Source organism: Peromyscus eremicus, unplaced genomic scaffold, assembly GCF_949786415.1.
Source record: "Peromyscus eremicus unplaced genomic scaffold, PerEre_H2_v1 PerEre#2#chr22_unloc_1, whole genome shotgun sequence".
NCBI lineage: Eukaryota > Metazoa > Chordata > Mammalia > Rodentia > Cricetidae > Peromyscus > Peromyscus eremicus.
In genome coordinates, this window is record NW_026734286.1 from 970,001 (window position 1) to 987,127 (window position 17,127).

At 46.8% G+C, this 17,127-nt stretch overlaps 1 protein-coding gene across 1 annotated transcript in view; it reads right to left on the reverse strand.

The window, feature by feature from the left end:
* Myo1f (myosin IF) overlaps positions 1–17,127 on the reverse strand; it is a 54,182-nt gene that overhangs the window by 1,175 nt on the left and 35,880 nt on the right. The window contains exons 17-27 of the mRNA XM_059252069.1: positions 15,518–15,624; positions 14,283–14,381; positions 14,036–14,180; positions 9,722–9,836; positions 9,465–9,634; positions 5,756–5,901; positions 5,223–5,369; positions 4,925–5,073; positions 4,382–4,465; positions 2,698–2,893; positions 2,429–2,598 (exon numbers count right to left, since the gene is read on the reverse strand). Coding sequence (XP_059108052.1) covers positions 2,429–2,598; positions 2,698–2,893; positions 4,382–4,465; positions 4,925–5,073; positions 5,223–5,369; positions 5,756–5,901; positions 9,465–9,634; positions 9,722–9,836; positions 14,036–14,180; positions 14,283–14,381; positions 15,518–15,624 — 1,528 coding nt within the window. The remainder of the gene's footprint in view (positions 1–2,428; positions 2,599–2,697; positions 2,894–4,381; positions 4,466–4,924; positions 5,074–5,222; positions 5,370–5,755; positions 5,902–9,464; positions 9,635–9,721; positions 9,837–14,035; positions 14,181–14,282; positions 14,382–15,517; positions 15,625–17,127) is intronic.

A 17,127-nucleotide genomic window follows, 5' to 3' on the forward strand; every position in this document is an offset into this window, starting at 1 on the left:
AAAGGTAGACAGGATAATTTAAGTTAAAGAAAGCTGGCAAGAAATAAACCAAGCTTGGGCTAGAGAGATGGCTTGGTGGTTAAGAGCACTGACTGGGGCTGGAGAGATGGCTCAGAGGTTAAGAGCACTGACTGCTCTTCCAGAGGTCCTGAGTTCAATTCCCAGCAACCACATGGTGGCTCACAACCATTTGTAATGAGATCTGGTGCCCTCTTCTGTATACATAATAAAAAAAAAAAGAGCACTGACTGCTCTTCCAGAGGACCCAGGTTCAATTCCCAGCACCCACATGGCAGCTAACAACTGTCTGTAACTCCAGTTCCAGGGGATCTGACGCCCTCACACAGAGATACATTCAGGCAAAACACCAATGTACATGAAACAAAATAAGTAAATTTAAAAAAGAGAAAGGGAAAAAAATTAAAAAGAAAGAAAGAAAGAAGCCAAGCTAAGGCTGGGCATTTATAAGTAAGAATAAGCGCCTGTGTGATTTATTTGGGAGCTGGGTGGTGAGCCCCGCAAGAGAACAAAAACAAACAGCAACGCTCTTGGGTCAGCTAGCCTGGCATATATGGTAGTGGGCAACAAAAGATGCTGTCTCAAACAAGGTGGAAGGTAAGGACTGATACTCTAAGTTGCCCTCTCACCTCTATGTGCACACCATCACACATGTGCACCTTCATAAAACACAGGAATGCACATGTGTGCATCCACACACATGCACACATACAGACACATGTGCCCATGCACACATACTCACAGATACATACACATACAGATGAAGACATGTGCATGTGTGTACTATGTTGCTGAGGTTATCCTTGGACTCTTTATCCTCCTGCCTCTGTTTCCTGAGGACTGTGATTATAGGCATAAGCAATCACACTCACTTCTGTTTTGTTTGGAGACTGGTTCTGTCTCCCTGAGTAGCCCAGCTTGGCTTTATACTCTCCATCCTCCTTCCTCAGCCTCTGAAGTTCTAGGATCATATGCATGTGCCGTTATGTATGGCTATCAGCATTTAGATCTGGAGGTAGGGCATTGGAGATTGAATCCAGGGTGTTGTACATGCTAGGCAAGTGTTCTATTGCTGAGCAGCTTATTGACTCAACCATATCCCCAGCACCAGACTTCTCTCTCTCCTACCTTTCCATCCTCTCCCTCATCTCTCCCTGACATTGAGGATGAACCCAGAACCTCATGCATGTGAGGCAAATGCTGCACCACTGATCTACACTCAGTCTCTGTCATACTCCAGATGATTTGCTTGCACTCTTCTATCCAACCACCCCCTTCTATAGATGCTCTCCTTCAACCCCCAGGTGCAGTCAGGAATATCCATGACATCCAGGAGGCCCTGCTATCCACTTCTGGAGTGTGTGATGAGTCTACAGCCCTTCTGGAGTCATCCCAGAGGATGAAGGTAGGAATTGGGCAGGGCCATCCAGACTCAGCTTCCTTCCTACTCACAAGGATTTGTAAAGTCAGTTGTTACTGACAATAATAAGGCTACAGCCTGGCATGGTGGTGCTTCCCTATCACAGGAGGCTGAGGGAGACTATCCTTAGTGAGTTCAAAGGCAATATAGCATGACTTTGTCTCAAAATAAAATAAAATAATAAAAAAGCTCAGGCATGAGGTGTGAAGAAATGAGGCCAAAGCCCTAGGTGCTTTAGGAGGTGATGTTCAGAGACTAGCTTATCCAGATTATGTAGCTCTGGTGAGGCTGTGAGCTGGATACCCCATCTGCTTATTTATTTATTTTTATGAGTGTGTACCACTGCACTCAGCTTTAAGTTTTTTTAAAATTACACTTTCTTTTCCCATAATGTGTGTGCATGGTATGCACCTCTGTGTTGTATGTTTTTGCATGTGTGTAAGTGCCCATGCATGTGGGTGTGTGTGCATGAGGAGACCCTACATTGTCATCCCCTTCTGCTCATCTACCTTATTCAATGAGGCAGAATCTCTCAGTCAGAACCAGAGCTCGATGATACAGCTAGGCTTGCCAGCCAGCTTGCTCTGGGGAACCTGTCTCTGTCTTTGGAGTCTGGAATTACAGATAGACTACCACACCCACTCAGCATTTACTGGTATCTGGAAATCAGAACTCTGGTCCTCATGTTTTCAAGGCAAGAGCTTTAACCAAGGAGCCATCTCCTCAGTCTTGTGCATGTGTGTATGTGTGTGTGCACGTGTGCATGTGTGTAGGTCAGAGTCCATTCTCTCCTTCCACTATGAGAGTCCTGGGGATGGAACTCAGGTCATTAGGTTTGGTGGCAATGACCTTTACCTACTGGGCCATCTCACTGACTCTTGCCCCCTTGTTCTTGCATGAATGGGAAGGCTATGCAGTAATGTGTAGCTGCCTCACTGTGTCAGGGTTGTGAACATTCCCCACTCTCAACCTCTGCCCTGGAATACAAACCTTCCATGAGAATCTCAATTACTTCATTCACATTGAAGCTCAGCTCATCCACATCTTGGCCTATGTATTGGTATAGTGCCCGGCACCTCGGGCCATGGATCCGTGGTTGGGGCTTGGGCCGGCCCACACCTGGCACAGGTCTCTGCCCTATGCTTCTTTTCCTTTGCATGCTGTAGGGGACAGAGTGGGTCTCATTATAACCCTAGATAGATACTCCTCTATCCCCTGACCACCTCATGGGGCTGTGCCCTCCACCCCTTCCCACCTACCCTGCCACACCCTGGTCAGGCACATTGAGGAATTCTGTGTTGTGCTCTGAAGGTGGCCGTGCCCGGGGACTTCTGCTGGCTCCTAGGGTTGAGGATGGAGGACCCCGGGGAGGCCTCTGGGAACTCCTTCCAGATGTGATCTCCAGGGATAGGGGCCCTGCCCTGGAAGAGGGTGGTACCCCATTTCGATTCATACCTATGATGGAAGCAAAGATAGAAATATCTGTCATGAGTGGCTGTGAACATTTGAGGAGTTAGCTCTAAGTTCTGAGCCTGACAGAAGATGCAGCCATTCTCAACCAGTATGGTTAGAACTGTGTCTGAGGACTAGGAGTGGTGATGCTCGCCTTTAACCCCAGCACCTGGGGAGGAAGAGGCAGGTGGATGTCTGTAAGTTCCAGAGGTCCTGCCAGCCAGGACCACATAGAGTGACCTTGTCTCAAAACCAAAAACATGGTGATGCATTTAACCCCAGAATTTGGGGAAGCAGAAGCAAGGTAGATCTTTGTAAGTTCCAGGCTACATATCAAGATCCTTTCTCAAAAACAAAAACAGGAGGCAGATGGTGGTGGCACACACCTTTAATCCCAGCACTTTGGGAGGCAAAGGCTGGTGAATCTCTGAGTTCAAGTCCAGCCAGGGCTACACAAAGAAACCCTGTCTCCAAAAACCAAAAACCAAAAGGAAAACCAAACCAAACCACCAAAATAAAAAAGAAAAAAAAAAAAAAGAAAAAAAAAGACAGAGTCTGAATTAAGAGAGCCTTGAGGTAGGAGGATCTATAAGGAAAGCTTTGTAAGATGCTGTTATATTCATAGGAGGGCTTTGTAAGTGGCTTTATGTATTATTATTGTATGTGTGGGGCACATGCCACAGCACTCACTTGCAAGTCTGAGGCCAGCTCTGCAGACTTGGTTCCCTCTTTCCACCTTCACTTGGGTTCTGAGGATTGAACTCAGGCCTCTAGGCTATGCAACAAGAGCCTTTACTTGATGAGGAATTGGTGGGTTTCTTTCTTTCTTCATCTCCCTTCTCCCCCTCTTCTTCCTCCTCCCCTCCTTCTCTCTCTCTTCCTCTTCCTTCCCCTCCTTTTCCACTTCCTTTGATTCAGGGTTTCACTGCATAGCCCTTGCTGGCCTGGCACTGGCTATGTAGACCAAGCTGGCCTTGAATTTTCAGAAATCCACCTGCCCTTGCCTCCTGAGTCTTAGAATGAAAGGTATTTACCACCATACTGTGTCTGAATTTCTTTCTATGTATGTATGTATGTATGTATGTATGTATGTATGTATGTATGTATCTGTCTGTTTATCTATCTATTTTTGGACAGGGTCTCTTGTAGCCCAGTTTGGCCTCAAACTCCCTGTGCAGTTGACAGACCCAGATTTACAGAGCTTTCTGCATGTTAAGCGAGCATTCTACCACTGGGGTTTAAGTGGTGTGGGGATTTGGATGGCAAGTCTAAGCAAAGGTCTAGGGGCAAGAATAAATTTGATGAGTTGGTTTAAATAAAACGTAGTTTACAGGCTAGGATTGTGCCGGATGGTGGGAGAGGTCAGATCTTAAAGATATTCCCAATTATGCTTCTCCTGCATCTTGTGGTAGATGGGAGAGCTGTAGTGAGTTGAACCACTGTTGTTAGATTCTGAAGTCCACAACAAGTCACCAAGAGTTACCTCCTCACCTCTGGGGGGCCCAGGGGCTGTTCGAGTAGGGGCCTGCGCTGACCTTCGAGGTCTTCCCTGGGCTAACCCCTTCCGTGTAGGCTCTGAAAGAAGAAAGCAAGCAGGGATAGATTTGAGTAGTGGCCACGCCACACCAGGTCCTTGGACTAGGTTTTCCAACATTTCTCCATACTGGTTCTGCTTGAGACCATGCCTCGCTCATGCTTATTGGTTCAACTATGTTAGTTGCAGGTGGGGATTCCATCCTTCCTGATCGAACCCCTCACCCTCCCTACTCTTTGAGCTCTCTCACTTCAGGACACGCCCCACCATCTGTTGATAGCTTAGGGTTGCTCCTATGGCCACGCCCCTTCACGTTTTCTCCCTCTCATTGGTCATTTCTCTAAGGCGGGATATCTTCCTCTATACCTTGACCCTTGAGGCCATGGCCTCTCTAGACCAGTTTAGCTAGCTCTACCCCCACAAAGTTGATTGGTCTTCATTAACCACGCCCCAACAGGCCTCGCCCCCACGATGCCCATCTCTGGTTCCCGCGGACTTACTGGTGCTCTTAGGCAGTCCGTCTCCGATACCTACAGTGAGAGTTCGGCCCCCAGCTTTGAGCACAGCCAAGTCACCTGTCCCGCGGGAAAAGGTGACGTTGCGGGTACTGCCTCCGCCCCAGCCTTCCTTCTTCACCCGGAACTGTAGTCTAGGGGAGAGAAGGGAGCTTGAGGGCTCCAGTTGGGGGTTCCTCTTCCACACCCAACCCGTGCCGGGGTCCCTGCGGTAGGTCGGGAGCACCGCGCATAGGCCAGGCGGAGAGTGGTGCTCGAATTGGCTGTGGGTTGAGGAGCATACGTGTCGCTGAAGGTGAGGGGCAGGGGCCTGCGCGCTGCCTCTTCAAAGCGCTTGCACAGAAGGCTGACGAATTCGGTCTTGAAGATACTTTCCAAGAAGCTGTCGGCAGCCTCTTCTTGGAGGATGAAGAAGTCATCCTGTCTGGTGCTGGGGGAAAGCCAGGAGAGCGCCAAGTGAGGGTGCAGGAAAACTTGTAGGGTCCAATTTGTGAGGATCAAATTGGGGGAAGGGAGAAGGAAGAGCCCGGGAGGGTGGTAATTGGGAAGGACCAGAGGTCAGATAGGAAGACAGACAGAAATTGTCTCCACACAGAGATCATGAAAGTAGGGCCGGACCTGAGTTGCATTCCCCGAGGCCCACATGGTGGGATTACTTTCCACTGACCTTCACTCAATGTGATGTGCTGTGTGCCGCCCCCCCCCCCCACCCCCGGCCAGATAAAAATGTAATTAAACAGTTTGTTGAAGATATGAAAGTAGGGGTTAGTAAATGTGGCAGGAAGGGACAAGAGAGCTCCAGGGACTTGACCTTACCTGAGGGATACCCCTCGAAGGGCCTGGATCTCCAATTTCTTCTTCAGGACTTCATGAACCATACCCTTTTCTGGTCCCTTTTTGACCTTCTCTCTCCCAATTACATACACACACTTGGGGGTCAGGATCAAGTCCCGTTTGATGGGCTGTGGAGAGGCAAGGCCAGAGGCCAATGGCTGGACCCCAGGGCCTGGGCAGTCTGGCAGTGGAGAATCAACTCTAGACAAGGGTGGGGCTTGCAGGGAAGGTGACTGGGAAATCCCTCCAAGTGAAGGTGTGTGAGTTGCTAAATCATGTAAGAAATAGAATAAAAGTGAGGGTATATTGGTTAGGTCAGTTGACGGGTACAAGATAGAAGAAACACCTGATGGATGTGGTCCCTGTGTGTGTGTTGTGGAATGCTGATGACTCTTACCCTCACTGCAGCCACATTTATCCTCAAGAGATTTGCACAAGATTGGGCCCATTACCTTTTGGTGATGGGTGAGGGGTTCGTGAGACCAGGGTCCTGAGAATTTGTAGATAGTTAATGGTTGCTAGGAGGCACTGATGCAATTCCACCCCTCTTTGAAGATCTATAAGCAGTTAATGGTTTGTGAGGGAGAATGAGAGACATTTTCTCTGGTGGCGTAGTCAATTCTAAGTTGCCCATGCTTCTGTAAGTAACCAGTCCTTCAGCCATGCTCCTGGAAATAACCTGAATTAAACTTACTGTGTCACCAAGCTATACTTTAATGGAATCATTTCTTTGGTCTGCTGTTGATTGTCTTATCTGGAGTGAATAGACATTTGTTAGCCTCTCTAGGAAACGTTCACAAAGCTCTGTGCATGTGTATGGCTCTATGCTGGGAATGGAATCTTTCTTGCACGCTAAGCACACACTCTGTCACCAAACCACATGCTCTCGGCTTAGCTTATGTAAAGGCATGGATTGCTTGGGTGAGTGTATACAAGTTACAGAGTCAGGTAAGAGTATATGGCCTAAACTGTCTGATCGTGGTGGGACACACTTGTAATTCTGGTGCTCAGGAGGCTAGGGCAGGAGGATTGCAAGTTCTAGGCCAGCCTTAGGATGAAAAGAATAGAAAAGTAATGATCATAAGTAAGGGACATGTGTGTATATGAACCACACGAGTCTGTGAGTTTGTATAGGAAGGCAGGTATGTGTCAGAACACGGTCAAAAGAATGATGCATGGTGAACAATGCCTTGGAGAACCATGAGAGAGGCTCCAGCAAAAAAGGCAGAGGGCCTCTTACCTCAGGTGCATTTTGTTCTCTGGATTGTACGTGGATGTGACTTTGTACCTCTCGGGACAAACATTTATATTAATTTATAAGACATGCTTTTTTTTTTTTTTTTTTTTTTTTTGAGACAGGGTTTCTCTGTGTAGTTTTGATGTCTGTACTGGATCTCACTCTGTTAGACCAAGCTGGCCTTGAACTCACAGAGATCCTCCTGGCTCTGCCTCCCACGTGCTGGGATTAAAGGCATGTGCCACTGCCGCCTGGCCGACATGTTTATTCTTGTTGGATGTTAGAACATGACTCTAGAACCAAATCTGGTCAGTGTACCCTGAATCTCTGGATATGGCCTTCTGCCTTGCTTTCTTGCTTTCCCGGATATAATCTATTGTACATGCCAGGCAATTGTGGTTAAATTGGTCTGTCCTAAGAAAGTTCTGGGAAAGGGCTCTGTTAATATTTAGTATGTACGTACTGATGTTTATTCATATGTTTTTCTGATCATGCTCTTCTGAACTCAGGTAACCTTTCTTGATCATTATTTTCTTTGTTACATTATTGTATAAAAGCACACGGAAATCCTTCCACAGCATTAGACTGTAGTCTGCCCCATTCTTTTAGGTCCTCAGACCCCCATGTCTAGCAGATAAGATCTGCAGAGGTTGGCCCAAAATTCAACAATGATGGTTAGTTATATTTTATTTTAACAGTTATGTATTTGTGTGTGTGTCTGTGTATGTGTGGACACGTGCGTGACATGGCATGGAGGTCAGAGGACCACCTGTGGGAGTTAGTTCTCTCTCTCTACCAACTTGGTTCTAGGTATTGAACTCAGGTCTCAGGATTGGCAGCAAGTACCTTTATCTGCTGTGCTGTCTCTGGTCCCTGATAATTGGTTTTAATAGTCAATTTGGCACAATTTAGAATCACCTGGGAAGGGATTCTGTAGAATAGGTTGGTGTGTGGGCACGTCTGTGGGAAATTATCTTGATTACATTAATGAGGTGGGAAGATTATTTCATGGACTGTGCCTCAGGCTGGATAAAAAGGAGCAAGCCAGATACATGCATACATGCTTCAATTCATTGATTTCTGCTCTTGCTGTGGATGTAACTAGCTGCTTAAGGTTCCTTCCTTGACTCTCCCATGCTGATGGACTGTAGCCTGGAATTGTGAGCCAAATAAATCCTTTCTTCTGTAAGTTGCTTTTATCAGAGTATTTTACTGAGTAACAAAACTAAGACAGCAGGTGTGGTGGCTTGAAAGAAAATGGCCTCCAAAGGGAGTGGGACTGTTAGAAGGTGTGGCCTTGTTGGAGGAAGTGTGTCACTTTGGGGGTGGGCTTTGAGTTCTCCTATGCTTCAACTACTCCCAGTGTCACAGGCCATTTCATGTTGCCTTCTGATCAAGATGTAGCCAGCACCATGTCTGCCTGCACACTGCCATGGTCCCTGCCATGATGATAATGGGCTGAACCTCTGAAACTGTAAGTGAGCCATTCCAATTATGTGTTTTCCTTGCAAGAGTTGTCCTGGTCATGGGGTCTCTTTATAGCAATAGAAATCCTAACTGAGACAGCAGATGAGAATGTGTCTGATGGAAGTGGGTGATCTGGATCCAGACATGAAAGTGTTCTTGGTGGTGGTGTATGGGCTATGGGCTACATGCCATATACAGCTGTGCATGTCTATAAGGGATTTTCTAGATTACGTTAATTGGTCATGATAATTAATCTAGTCATGATTTCTGGGACAGTCAGGCATGCACCTGTGAACAAGGCTCTCTTGGCCTGGTGAGAGTTTATATGGACAAGGTTATCAGAATCAAGTGAAAGTGTGTCCAATGGACAGGTGTATCTAAGCCAGGTGAGGGAAATGGTCCTGTGGAATGGGCTTCTGGGCAAGGTGGATGTGTTGCAATAGACAGATGTATCTGACAAAACAAGGGTGTAGCTTATGGATAGGTGTGTCTGGGCTACACAAGGACAGGTTTGATAGACAGCTCTATTACCAGCTGTGGGAGTGTGGATGGGTGTGACAGTGCTACATGAAGTGTCTTCCCTCCCCCTTGGGGTTTCACATAGCTCAGGTTGGCCTGGAACTCACTATATAGTAGAGGATGACCTTGAAATCCTGAACCCTCCAAGAGCTGGGATTATAAACATTTGCTACCATGCCTGGTTTGTGTAGTACTGGGAATGGAACCCAGAGTTCATGCTAAGCAAGTACTCTGCCAGCCCCATGAGGTAATGTTTGATGGACAGCAGTGTCTACCACAGTGGAGAATTTACTTGTGGATAGATGTGTCTGAGCCTGGTGGGCATGCCTCTGAGGAGAGATGTTTGGAGGCTAGGTGAATATACACCCGTGGATAGGTACATCTGGGTCCCATGTGTGGTATGCTTCTGGTGTGGGTACTACTAGGCAGAGGCACAGCCTCAAATGGGAACACCCACTCAGGTCTTACCTTGAAGCGGCGGTCATACTTGGTGACTGAGTCGGCAAAGTCCACTCGTTCCCTTTTGGCCAGGAACTGGCGTAACTCAGGCCGCTCCTCCAGCCCCAGATAGTCCCCTACGAAGTTCCGGTTGATGCTGTTTCGCCTGCGTTCTTTCTTGTTCAATAGGATGTTGGAAGCTGTGAGGACACATGTGTGGTTGAAAGTCGTGGCCTCTCCGTAATCCTCCTGCCCCCAGACTGAGCCTCCTAATAGAGACTCCTCACCTTCTTCCCGCATCTCCTCATACTTTCGGACTGCTATGTGGCGCCGCCAGGCTTTCTGGATGGTGCGGGCAAAGCCGTCAAACTTTCTCTCTCGCATCTCTTCCAGGAGGAAAAGCTGGACAGAAGGGATGGAAGGATGATGGGTCCTGGCATCTCCCAAGACCCTGATTTCCTATGGATCCTCCCGGATAGCCTCACACTTGCTATGCAGCTGAGGACAACCCCGAATTCCTGATCTTCCTGCCTCTAGCTCTGAAGTGCTGGGAGGACAGGCATGTCCCGTCACATCTGGTTTAAGGGTTGCTGGGTATAGAACCCAGAGCTTTGTGCATACTAGCAAAGCACTCTGTCAACTGAGTCACATTCTCTCCACCCAAAATGGTTTTTACTTCCTCTTCATGACTGTACCCAGAAGTCCTTCCCATTTGGTGGCTCACACCCTCTGCATTAAATTAGCACAGGAGTGGTGTGCTAGAAATGTGGCACAGCAGTCAAGAGTACCTCTTGCAGAAGAGCTAGGTTCAGTTCCCAGCACCCAGGTCAGGCAGCCCACAACCACCTGCAACTCCAGCTGCATGGGATCCAACATTCTCTTCTAGCCTCTGTGAGCATAGTTCTCTCTCTCTCTCTCTCTCTCTCTCTCTCTCTCTCTCTCTCTCTCTCACACACACACACACACACACACACACACACACACATTAATAAAATTAAATTAGAACTTGTTAGCCTCAAATCCCAGCTCAGCCACTGGTTTGTGCGCTCTCTCTCTCTCTGTGCCTTTGGAGCCAGAGGTTGATGTTGGGTGTCTTCTATTTCTCTCTAGCTTTATTTATTTATTTATTTTTTAAAGATTTATTTATTAGGTATACAGTATTCTGCCTGCATACCAGAAGAGGGCACCAGATCTCATTACAGATGGTTGTGAGCCACCATGTGGTTGCTGGGAATTGAACTCAGGACCTCTGGAAGAACAGCCAGTGCTCTTAACCTCTGAGCCATCTCTCCAGCCTGCTTTATATATTTATTTATTTAAATTATTATTTTTGTGTATATACAATATGTGCATGCAGTGCCCTCAGAGGCCAGAAGAGGCATCAGATCATCTGGAGCTGGAGTTACAGATGATTGTAAACCACCATGTGGTTGCTGGGAATTGAACTGGGATCCTCTGGAAGAGCAACCAGTGCTCTTAACTGCTGAGCCATCTCTCCAGTTCTCTACCTTATTATTTGAGGCAGGGTCTTTCTCTGAACCTGGGGCTTGCTGATTGGCTAGACTTGCGGGCCAATGATCCCATACTTCTCCTGCTTCCAACCTTGGGATTACAGGTGTGTCTCACCAAGCCTGGCCTTTTAACGTGGATTCTGAGGACCAAATTCACACTTTCATGGCAAGCACTTTACTATCTGTGCCATTTCTCCAGCCTGGGAAATACTATTGAAAATAAAAATTGGGCTCTGTTTTTAAAAAAATGACTAGGGCCTGTAGAAATAGCTCAATGGATAAAAACATTTGCCTCCAAGCCTGGAGACTTGAAGTTCTGACCTGGGAATTCACATGGTAGAAGGAAAGATCACACTCCTTCAAGCTGAGCTCCACACATATGCTTTGACACTTGTGTAACCATTCTCTCTCAAGAGGGATTTACCCACCTCACCAGAGGGATTTACCCAACACATAAGAGTTACAATGCTGCTAATGCTCTGATGCAACCTTAAACTAGAGATCAAGTGCATCCCTCCAATCCCTGCCTTCATTCTTGTGTCCTGCTCCCTGTATCTGTGTTTAGATTTCTCTCTTTAAACTGGGTGTGCAGTATGGTGGCACATACTTGTATTCCCAGCCCCTGGGAGATGGAGGCAGGAGGTCAGGAGTTCAAGGCCAGCCTCAACTGCATGATGAGTTTGAGACCAGTCTGAATTACAAGAGATTCTGTTTTAAAACACTTATCACCCCAAAAAGAACAAAATTCAAATCAAGGGTTTGGGGTATAGTGCACTGGTGGAGTGTGTGGTTAGCATGGTGAGGCCTTGGGTTTCATCCCAGCACACACACACGCATGCCTACCTGGACATAGACTGATCTCTATAAGTGCGTTACAGGGGGTGAGAAAGGTTCATGATCATTTACTTGATTTGTGTTTTTTTTTTTCATATAACAGTCTTTATACATTCTTTTTGTTTGTTTGTTTGTTTGTTTTTTCGAGACAGAGTTTCTTTGTGTAGTTTTGGTGCCTATCCTGGATCTCACTCTGTAGACCAGGCTGGCCTTGAACTCACAGAGATCTGCCTGGCCTCTGCCTCCCTAGTGCTGGGATTAAAGGGTGCGCCACCACCACCCAGCTAGTCTTAGTACATTCTTACCCTTTTTTCTTTTTAAAGTTTTAAAATTGTGTGTGTGTGTGTGTGTGTGTGTGTGTGTGTGTGTGTTTTGCTGGGATGAACTCATCACAGCTATAAGACAGCTTTTGGGAGTCAGTTCTCGCCTTTTACCATGTGGGTACCAGGGATCAAATTCAGATGTCAAGCTTGGCAAGAGTCTTTATCCTCTGAGCAGCCCAGCCTTTTCTTTTAGCCTTTTTTTCTCTACTTTTGTTTTTACTTTTTAAAGATTTTTGTTTGTTTGGTGTTTTAAGACAGGGTTTCTTTGTGTTGCCCTAGCTGTCCTGTTACTCACTCTGTAGACTAGGCTGGCCTCAAACTCACAGAGATCTACCTGCCTCTGCCTCCTGAGTGCTGGAATTAAAGGCATGTACAACTACTACCCTGCTGGTTTATTTATTTTTCAATTAAAAGATTTGTTTATTTTTCTTATATAGCTTTGCCAGATGGGCTGGAGATGTAGCTTAGTTGTGTGAGTGTTTGCCTAGCATGCACAAGCCTGGAGTTCCATCCCCAGCACCACATTAAAAACAACAACAACAAAACCTGTGGCTGTGGTGTGAGGTGGTAATAGGGTGTGATGTGGTAATAGGAGGAGCTGATACATAGTGGAGTGGAGGCCAGCCAGGGTTTCATGGGACCCTGTCTTGAGAAAAAAAAAAAGCTTTGGCCAAGCTGGTTTTGCTTGATGTATTTTTTTCCTACTGTGTATCAATTTTTGGAGGGTCAGTTTCTTCTAGAAATTTTGCCTGCAAGTAATTAGGAAGATGGGATATTCTTATTCTCTCTCTCTCTCTCTCTCTCTCTCTCTCTCTCTCTCTCTCTCTCTCTCTGTCTGTCTGTCTCTGTGTGTCTCATATATTATATATAATATGCATGTATATCTGTATATGTATTAGAGAGGGAGAGGAGAAGCTGAAGGGATGTTAGAAGAGCAGAAGGGATGAGAAAAGGAGTGAAGAAGGATAAAGGGAAAAGGGATCTCTGGATAAATGGTGGCTCTTTATTCCACCAAAGGGACACCACTACATTATACCATGTATTCTTCCTTTCCTAGACCTGGTCTCCAAAACAGGTCCTTTTCTGAGTACACACTTATGTCCCAGGCACTGTGCAGGTGACTTCCTGCTTTGTCTACTCCTCATTCCAGTCCTGGAGGGTAGCTCTTACTTTGTTCCTTTTCCATATGGGGAAACTGAGGCTTGGAGAGGTAACAAAGCCTGGTCAAGGTCACATGGTGGTGGTCACATGGGGAGTACCAAAGTCTCCCCTCCACCCTGTCGGGGTCTTGCAATATAGCTTAGGATAGCTTTGAACTCGTGAGCCTCCTACCTCAGCCTCTGGAAGACTGGGATTATAGGTATTGTATACTATCACACCCAGCACATGCACACTCTCTCTATTTCTGTAGTGCTAGAGATGAATCCCAGGACCTCCTAAATGTTAGGCAAATGCTCTGTCACTGAGCTGTATCCCCAACATCAACCTCAACCTCAACTTTCCCTGCCTCCCATCTTCTTCCCTATTGATTGATTGATTTGGTTTTTCAAGACAGGGCTTCTCTGTGTAGCCATGGCTGTCCTGGAACTCGCTCTGTAGACCAGGCTGGCTTCAAATTTAGAGATCCACCTGCCTTGCCTCCCTAGTGCTGGGATTAAAGGCGTGTGCCACCACCACCTGGCTCCCTTTTTATTTTCTTATACTTTTATATTTCACCCTTTAAAATGTGTGTGTGTGTGTGTGGTCTTTGTGTATGCATGTGTCTTTGTGTATGTACGTGTGCTTGTGTCTGTGTGTGAGACAGTGTGGTACAGCAGTCTCATGGTGCATATGTGGAGGTCAGAGGAGTACATGTTTGTACAGTGTTCTCCATCCACCTTTATGTGAGTTCTGGGGATTGACCCAGAACTTTTTCTCTCTCATGCACACTCACCGACTCTGGGTTCTTAACAAAGACCTTGGTACTCCCCATCTGGTACTGGTCTGGCTCCATGTTGACAGCACGAAGCAGGTGCTGGACACCCTGGCGTTCATCTCCACGCCACCGTGGCCATGTCTCAGGGGTCAGAATGGCATACCTGGAGGCAGAGGGTATGAAGGTGTGGGGGATTTGGAGCAGGGCTGCTGGTTGGACATTTCAGTAGGTGAGGCAGTCAAGGCAGGGAAGATGGGTGCCTCACCTCTGCAAGAACTTGGAGAACTGTCGACGGTAGGCAAAGCCTGCCCTTCGCACCCGGATGTTCTCCCTCAGGCCCAGGTACTCCACCTGGTGCTTCACCCTGTGTGAGTGAGGTGGCCTAAGTTCCAGAGAGTGGGAGCTGCCCAGAGCAGACTTGGGGCATGGGGCCTAGATTTGTGGTAGGTGCATCTCATGGACTGGTCTGTCTGTCTGTCTATCTGCCTGCCTGCCTGTCTGTCTGTCTGTCTGTCTCTCATCTCATGGATTGGTCTGTCTATCTGTTTCTCTTTCTCATCTATCATTCTATCATCTATCCATCCTTCTATCTATATCTATATCTATCTATCTATCTATCTATCTATCTATCTTTCTATATCACCTACCTATACATTATGTTTCTCTCCATTATATATCTATATGTTATCTACCTATCTATCTATTATCTATCTATTATCTATCTATCTATCTATCTATCTATCTATCTATCTATCATCTATCTATATCTGTCATCAGCCTATATATGACCTATCTATTGCCAAATATCTATCTGTCTGTCTGTCTATGGCCAGTATCTCTCTTTGCAGCCTAGGTTTCCCTTGAATATGTGATCTTCCAGCCTCTACCTCCAAGGCTGAGAATAAACATGTGAGCCACCATGCCTAGCTTGGGTGTGGTTTAGACGGTGAGTTTGGAGGCCTAAGAGGTTTTCTTAGCTTAGTTTGGGAACCAAATCTTGGACTAAGACCTGAGGTCTGGGCTCACCTCGGAGGTTGGTTCTAGGATCAGTTCTGGAGTTTAGGTCTGAGAAATTGGGTTTGAGTTCTCTCACAGCCAGTCTAGGTTTACCTGGGGACTGGAGAGGTGCCTCCATCAGTTCTATCTATAACTCTGGGGCTCCAGAGGTTTTACAATTTTAAAGTTTTTTTTTTGTTGGTGTGTGTGTGTGTGTGTGTGTGTGTGTGTGTGTGTGTGCATGGCGGTCAGAGGGCAACTTGCAGGTATTGGCTCATTCCTTCCACTGCGTGGAGCTCAGGATTGAACCCAGATTATCAGGTTGGCAGCAAACATCTTTACCTGCTGGGTTGTCTCACTGACCCCTTAGAGGATTTTGAGCTGGTCTTAGAGTCCAGCCTGGAGTGGTCCTAAAGTTGGTATTTTGTCTGTGAGTCAAATGTAAGTGGCTGGTCCAAGGGGTGCATAGATCTGGTGTGTAATGTGAAGGGGTGGTCAGTTCACCTGCTCTCTTCCCAGTCCCGGGGCCGCTTGGTCTCATTGGGTTTGATGCAGCGGATATAGTGGGGTGTGCACTTCTTTAGCGTAGACACCAGGTCATTGGCTTGTTTCTGAGGCAGAGGAAAAGGCACGAGTGAGGAAGGCTTGAGGATGGGTCCCCTGGCTCTCCCCATTCAAGAAACAGACTCATCCAAGATGGGTGGAGGCTGACTGGGCAGCCATAAGTGTGTATACCTCTCTAAGCTCCCGCCATGAGGGCTGATATTGTGCATCTACCCAGCTCTTAAACCCCAAACTTGGGAGTCCTCGTGTCTGCTACACTTACCACATAGCTTAACACATTTTAAGTATTTAGGAGATGTTTGATGACTGAGTAATAGAAAAACCAGAACAACTACTGCCCAGACTTCCTGCCTGTCTTCAAGGGGACAGCGACTTTGGAAATAAGGAACTTGAATGTGGGGGTGGGTTGGGGGGCTCAGTCTTGGGTTCTTGGGTAATGCATTTTAGTCATTTGGGGAAAGCTGTGGGGCCAAGTGCGAAGACTAGGGAAGTGACATAAGATATTCAGGTTCAAATTCTGCTGTGTGACCTACAGCTGCCCCTTTCTGATCTGTGGCATCTCCATCTGCCAAGTGGGACTGCGCTAATTTCTTGTATGTGTGAGGATCCTGCATCTGCTACCATCACAAAGTCCTCAAAAATGATTGTGAATGTGGGCTTAGGATTGGACCCCATGCTCACTGCAGCATTATTCATCCTCAGCAGCTGAGAAGGTGGACCCAGCTCTTCTGCACAGTGAATGAAAAAAATGAATGTAACATGGTACATCCACACAGTGGGATAATATTCAGCCTTAAGAAGAAAGGACTTTCTGACACAAGCCCCAGCATGGATGGGCCCTGAGTACATTATGTGAGTAACATTAGCCAGAAACCCTCTAGGTGATGCCACTCACAAGAAGTCCTTAGACCCACCAGATCTTTATGGACAGAAACTAGGATGATAGGAGCCTGGGGTTAGGAATTTAGTTGTGAATGGGGACAGAGTTTGAATCTGGAAAGATGAGAAAGTTTGGAGATGGCTGATGGGGATGGCTGTGAACATAGTCAGTGTCACTGAACTGCACACTTAAAATGGGTGAGATAGCCATTCTATAATAGGTATATATATTTGTATTTACATCTTTTAAAAGAGGTGATATGGGAAGTGTAACCCAAGCATAGCATGCATACTTAGCATGTGCAAGACCTGGGTTCTGTCTCCAAGCACAGGAAGGACGGGAGGGAGAAAGGAAAGATGGAGGGACATAAAGAGGGAAAGGAGGGGGGAAAGAGAGTTAGATGAGGGTGGGGAAGGAAAGGTGGAAGGAAGGGGAGAGGGAGGGAGGGAAAGAGGGAAGAAGGGAGGGCAGAGAAGGGAAAGAGATGGGAAGTGAAGGAAAGAGGGAGAGGAGGGATGAAGACAGGGAGAGAAAGGGGAGAGGGAAATGAGGGGAGAGAAAGAAGAAAAGGAAGAAAGACAGATGGACCAAATGTTGTTCAATCTTTCTTCCAAAATCCAGAGCTGAAGGAAGACCCTATAGGCCAAAGGGTGCCAGAGACATTGAAAAC